This window comes from Palaemon carinicauda, unplaced genomic scaffold, assembly GCF_036898095.1.
Source record: "Palaemon carinicauda isolate YSFRI2023 unplaced genomic scaffold, ASM3689809v2 scaffold548, whole genome shotgun sequence".
NCBI classification, from domain to species: domain Eukaryota; kingdom Metazoa; phylum Arthropoda; class Malacostraca; order Decapoda; family Palaemonidae; genus Palaemon; species Palaemon carinicauda.
In genome coordinates this window covers 7,501-14,595 of record NW_027171814.1, presented here as the reverse complement: position 1 = coordinate 14,595, position 7,095 = coordinate 7,501, and the positions used below count along the sequence as shown (strand labels likewise).

The following is a 7,095-nucleotide window of genomic DNA, read 5'->3' as shown; positions in this document are numbered from 1 at the left end:
GAATAAAGATGGAAGATGATAAGGATTGGAAATGAATAAAGATGGAAGATGATAAGGATTGGAAATGAATAAAGATGGAAGATGATAAGGATTGGAAATGAATAAAGATGGAAGAGGATAAGGATTGGAAATGAATAAAGATGGAAGATGATAAGGATTGGAAATGAATAAAGATGGAAGATGATAAGGATTGGAAATGAATAAAGATGGAAGATGATAAGGATTGGAAATGAATAAAGATGGAAGATGATAAGGATTGGAAATTGATAAAGATGGAAGATGATAAGGATTGGAAATGAATAAAGATGGAAGATGATAAGGATTGGAAATTAAGTATAGGGTTGTGGTGGCCTATATGGTAACGTCCCTTACTGGTGAACACCAGACTGGGGTTCGAGTCCCGCTCAATTTCGTTAGTTCCTTTGATTGCTGCAACCTCACCTAAGGATGGGGATTTTAGGGAGCCTATAGATCTATCCGCTGAGTCATCAGCAGCCATTGCCTGGCCCTCCTTAGTCCTATCTTGGGAGAGAGGACTTGGGCGCTGATCATAATATATGGTCAGCCTCTAAGGCATTGTCCTGCTTGATAGGGCTATGTCACTGTCCCTTGCCTTTGCCATTCATGAGCTGCCTTTAAACTTTTCAAAGGATATAGGAGAGAAACCGTAGAATGGAAATTGACTGTAGAGATATAGAATAGAAGGGAAGTAAGAATTGATTGAATTGATTGGACTATTGAAGACGCAGGCCAAGATAGAGTTGAAAGGAAGAGTGGATAGTAAAATAAGAAGATGGATTGATAATTGGGTGGATTGCTGAATAGGTAGACGGGGAAGGATGTTGGCAATACATTCTATAGAAAATACTGTTGTCAAATTGTTGGAAATAACACATTGGTTTAAGAATTGTTAACCTCAATTGGTTGGAAATAACACATTGGTTTGAGAATTGTTAACCTCAATTTGTTGGAAATAACACATTAGTTTGAGAATGGTTAACCTCAATTTGTTGGAAATAACACATTGGTTTAAGAATTGTTAACCTCAATTTGTTGGAAATAACACATTAGTTTGAGAATTGTTAACCTCAATTTGTTGGAAATAACACAGTTTGAGAATTGTTAACCTCAATTTGTTGGAAATAACACATTAGTTTAAGAATTGTTAACCTCAATTTGTTGGAAATAGATTCTTCTTATTCAATTCTTCTGAAATATTTCCAAATTAATTTCTTAATCTGTCATAACACTTATCAACATTTCACATTCATTTTAGTGAATAACATGAATATAGTTTATTCATTATTATTTTATTCATATGTTTATATCACAGGTCTCCTTCATACATACTCTCCTTTTCATGTATGTTGTCGTTAGAATATTTGTATTATACATTTCATAATTACTATACTTACGTCACATGTTTATACGCATACATACCACGGGTTTATACGCATTCATACTACGTGTTTATACGCATTCATACCACGTGTTCCATACGCATTCTTACCACGTGTTTATACGCATTCATACCACGTGTTCCATACGCATTCATACCACGTGTTCCATACGCATTCATACCACGTGTTTATACGCATTCATACCACGTGTTCCATACGCATTCAAACCACGTGTTTATACGCATTCATACCACGTGTTCCATACGCATTCATACCACGTGTTTATACGCATTCATACCACGTGTTCCATACGCATTCATACCACGTGTTTATACGCATTCATACCACGTGTTCCATACGCATTCATACCACGTGTTCCATACGCATTCTTACCACGTGTTTATACGCATTCATACCACGTGTTCCATACGCATTCATACCACGTGTTTATACGCATTCAAACCACGTGTTTATACGCATTCATACCACGTGTTTATACGCATTCATACCACGTGTTCCATACGCATTCATACCACGTGTTTATACGCATTCAAACCACGTGTTTATACGCATTCATACCACGTGTTTATACGCATTCATACCACGTGTTTATACGCATTCATACCACGTGTTCCATACGCATTCATACCACGTGTTTATACGCATTCAAACCACGTGTTTATACGCATTCATACCACGTGTTTATACGCATTCATACCACGTGTTTATACGCATTCATACCACGTGTTTATACGCATTCAAACCACGTGTTTATACGCATTCATACCACGTGTTCCATACGCATACATACCACGTGTTCCATACGCATTCATACCACGTGTTTATACGCATTCATACCACGTGTTCCATACGCATTCTTACCACGTGTTTATACGCATTCATACCACGTGTTCCATACGCATTCATACCACGTGTTTATACGCATTCAAACCACGTGTTTATACGCATTCATACCACGTGTTTATACGCATTCATACCACGTGTTTATACGCATTCATACCACGTGTTTATACGCATTCAAACCACGTGTTTATACGCATTCAAACCACGTGTTTATACGCATTCATACCACGTGTTTATACGCATTCATACCACGTGTTCCATACGCATTCATACCACGTGTTTATACGCATTCATACCACGTGTTTATACGCATTCATACCACGTGTTTATACGCATTCATACCACGTGTTTATACGCATTCATACCACGTGTTCCATACGCATTCATACCACGTGTTTATACGCATTCATACCACGTGTTCCATACGCATTCATACCACGTGTTCCATACGCATTCATACCACGTGTTCCATACGCATTCATACCACGTGTTCCATACGCATTCATACCACGTGTTTATACGCATTCATATCACGTGTTTATACGCATTCATACCACGTGTTTATACGCATTCATACCACGTGTTCCATACGCATTCATACCACGTGTTCCATACGCATTCATACCACGTGTTTATACGCATTCATATCACGTGTTTATACGCATTCATACCACGTGTTTATACGCATTCATACCACGTGTTTATACGCATTCATACCACGTGTTTATACTCATTCATACCACGTGTTTCATGATCATTCATATGTCCAGATCATGTGTTTTATACTCATTCATATGTATAGGTCCCGTATTTTCTTACTTTTGTGTTGTTTATATTATTTTCTGTCATATCTCAAAATCAGAAATCTCTAAGAAGTACTGTTTATTACACATAGGAGTTTCATATATATATATATATATATATATATATATATATATATATATATATATATATATATATATATAGGTAGTAGGTTGCCCAGGGCACGAGTCACCCGTTGAGATACTACCGCTAGAGAGTTATTGGGTCCTTTGACTGGCCAGACAGTACTACATTGGCTCTTTCTCTCTGGTTACGGCTCATTTTCCTTTTGCCTTAACATACACTGATTTATATGACCTATTCTTTACATATTCTTCTCTCTCCTTATACACCTCACAACACTGAGATTGCCAAACAGGGGTTAACTACTGCACTGTAATTGTTCAGTGGCTACTTTCCTCTTAGTAAAGAGACTCTTTAGCTGTGGTAAGCAGCTCTTCTAGGAGGACACTCCAAAATCAAACCGTTGTTCTCTGGTCTTGGATAATGCCATAGCCTCTGTACCATAATCTTTTACCGTCTTGGGGCAGAGTTCTCTTGCTTGAGGGTACACTTGGGCACACTGTTCTAGCTTATTTCTCCTCTTGTTTATTTAAAGTTTTTATAGTTAAGTTTTACTCTAATGTTGTTATTGTTCTTAAAATATTTAATTGTAGTAGTTAATTACTTGATTTGTAGTTTCCTTATTTCGTTTCCTCACTGGGCTATTTTCCCTGTAGGAGCCCTCGGACTTATATCATTCCGCTTTTCCAATTAGGGTTGTAGCTTAGCAAGTAATATATATATATATATATATATATATATATATATATATGTATATATATAATTATTTATATATATGTATATATATATATATGTGTGTGTTTATGTATGTATGTATGTATGTATATGCATATATATATATATATGTATATATATATATATATATATATATATATATATATATATATATATATATATATATATATATGTATGCATATATATATATGTGTGTATATATATATATATATATATATATATATGTATATATATACATACAGTATATATATATATATATATATATATATATATATATATATATATATATGTGTGTGTGTGTGTGTGTGTATGTATAGAAGGAGATAACAGATAAGAAAGAAACTGACAACAAAATAACCTATCAAAGGATAAGCTTTAGAGTGTTTAGATCATGGAACCTCACTTATTGACTTCCCCGGCCTCAATACTAGATTTATGTTGATCAAATACCCTGAACAAATCCTAAGTTGTAATCCCATTAAATCCAAATGGTAATCCAGATATCAGGTTAATCCAATATCAGGTTTTCCATTCCTGTACCTTTAGATTTATGAAATCTCTTATCTCCCATTTTACACTTCGGCATTGAATGGTCTTCCAAGACCCAGCGCTTGGCCATTATTATTATTATTATTATTATTAAATGCTAAGCTACAACCCTAGTTGGAAAAGCAGGATGCTATAAGCCCAGGGGCCCCAACAGGGAAAATAGCCCAGTGAGGAAAGGAAATAAGGAAATAAAGGAAAATAAAATATTTTAGGAATAGTAACAATATTCAAATAAATATTTCCTATTTAAACTATAAAAACTTTAAGAGAACAAGAGGAAGAGGAACTAGATAGAAAAAGTGTGCCAGAGTGTACCCTCAAGCAAGAGAACTCTAACCCAAGGCAGTGTAAGACCATGGTACAGAGGCTATGGCACTACCAAAGAATAGAGAACAATGGTTTGATTTTGGAGTGTCCTTCTCCAAGAAGAGCTGCTTACCATAGCTAAAAAGTCTCTTCTACCCTTACCAAGAGGAAAGACCTAGTTTTATAAATATAATAAATCCAATCCTTTCTTGGAAAGTGCTGTCTTTTGTTTGTACACAAACACACGTGGAGAGAATTGGTATATGCCAACAAGTGTTCTATATCTTGTTTCTACTTGAAAAATATCTTTCTTTTTGTAAGCTGGTGTGAATGATCCTGACAATTACATCATTTATATTTTATTCTGTTTTATTTTGCTTTGATTTTTTATAGTTTATTCTTTGCTCAATTAAATTTTCCGTACGGGACTGTTACTCTACTTCTAGTAGAGTAGATTATTCTATTAGTAAATTTGCTTCCCATCACTTGACTTTACATTTATTCTTCTCACCTGTTCTTCTTGAGCAAGTAAATTTGCCTTCCCGTCACTTGACTTTACATTTATTCTTCTCACCTGTTCTTCTTGAGCAAGTAAATTTGCCTTCCCGTCACTTGACTTTACATTTATTCTTCTCACCTGTTCTTCTTGAGCAAGTAAATTTGCCTTCCCGTCACTTGACTTTACATTTATTCTTCTCACCTGTTCTTCTTGAGCAAGTAAATTTGCCTTCCCGTCACTTGACTTTACATTTATTCTTCTCACCTGTTCTTCTTGAGCAAGTAAATTTGCCTTCCCGTCACTTGACTTTACATTTATTCTTCTCACCTGTTCTTCTTGAGCTGTCACGCAAGAATAGAGCTCTTTGTTAAGGCTGTCAGACAATATAGGAATGTGTTTCCATAGTCACTTTCAGTGAATCAAATTTGTTTTATTTTCTTACAATATTGTCATTTTGAATTTTTTCGAAGATGATCTGCTACATTGTTTAGTTGGGGGTAAAGTAGATTGAAACGTTGAAATATTTGAAGTATTAGTTACGTAATAATGGTTTCGGGAAAACACAGTTCGAATTCTGAAATAGATAAGCCACATGGATTTCAACTTAACCAAGTCCATTCTATTGATTCCAAGAAAGTTAGTGATGATATTCATCAGGGTATTAATAAAATAACCTTTTATGTATAATTTTTTTTTAGACATAGAGAATTATGAAAGTAAATATTACCTATAAGAAGTCATGAACATTTTTTCATTGGGTGTGAAAAAAATAACCAAAAGTTGTTTTCTGTATTTTTATATTTACATTTTCTACATATTCGCACTGTGAGGTAGTGTTACCATCTATGTTCATACAAATTAGTAATGACCTAAACAAATGTTAAAATTTTATGGTCAATTCTTGCTTATAGGAAAGATAGTAACATATTGGCGGCAAAGAACAACGATATATACTATTCGTAAAGTTATTCTTATAATGTCTAATCAGTCATGGGTGAATATTCTAAATAATTCCAATGCTATGGATTTTTTCTAGCAATATTTTTAAGTGAAAGAATTTAAAATCATTGCTGTTTGAGTAACCTTGCAGCATTACACTTTGTAAGAATTTTATATATTTTTGTAAATATTGCCTATCATAGGACCTTAGTGCCTGCAGGGAGAGACTTCAGAAGATTGGACAAGGAGTTGAATGGCAGGTTCTGTAGATTTTGTGGAGGAATGGGTTGTCTTACAGGCTCAACGTTCCTTGCTGTAGGTGGTGATGAGGCAACAGGCCTGGCAATAGCTTTTGATTTTGAAGGGGTTGCTCCGCCAGAGACAGCAGAAGCTGTACTGGTCGTCGAAACTCTGCCAGACGATGCAGCTGTAGCTCCAGTAGAGGACGTCGCCGTGGCTGGATCATCTCCAGTCCCAGTGCAATAGCAGTTAGGAAGAGTTGAGAGGTAATTGGCCATGTAATGCTTTACCATTCTGTAGGCCTCGGTTTCCACAGCCTTCAGTTTCTGTAGGTCCTCAGTGGACACTTCCCTACCCTGAGCCTCCGCGTTGACTTCCAGGATCATCCGGCTCATGGCGATGGCTGTCTGGATTATGTGGTTGACTTTCACCATACTCTCTGCTTCGGTCATGTTGGCAGAAATGGTCGAATTGACAGTCATGGCTTGCATCATCCTGTTGATGTCTGGCAAGATGTCCAACATGGCAACCATAATCTGATCGTGCTTGTCCGGAGTAGCCTCCAACTCCAGAACTCCCAGGACTTCGTACGTGGCCGGGGACGGACTAGTCTGGGCTACTGTGGGATGGAAGGGAGATGCTGCAGAGGCCAAACTCAAAACCAAAAAGGTTACTGCG

General features: G+C 36.1%; 1 protein-coding gene across 1 annotated transcript in view; it reads right to left on the bottom strand.

Annotated features, from left to right (window-relative positions):
• Window positions 1-6,345: 6,345 nt before the first annotated feature.
• LOC137637137 (uncharacterized) overlaps window positions 6,346-7,095 on the bottom strand; it is a 3,932-nt gene continuing 3,182 nt past the window's right edge. The window contains exon 2 of the mRNA XM_068369416.1: window positions 6,346-7,095. This exon is cut by the window's right edge and continues 11 nt beyond it. Within this exon, the coding sequence (XP_068225517.1) occupies window positions 6,375-7,095 (721 nt within the window). The 3' untranslated portion in view covers window positions 6,346-6,374.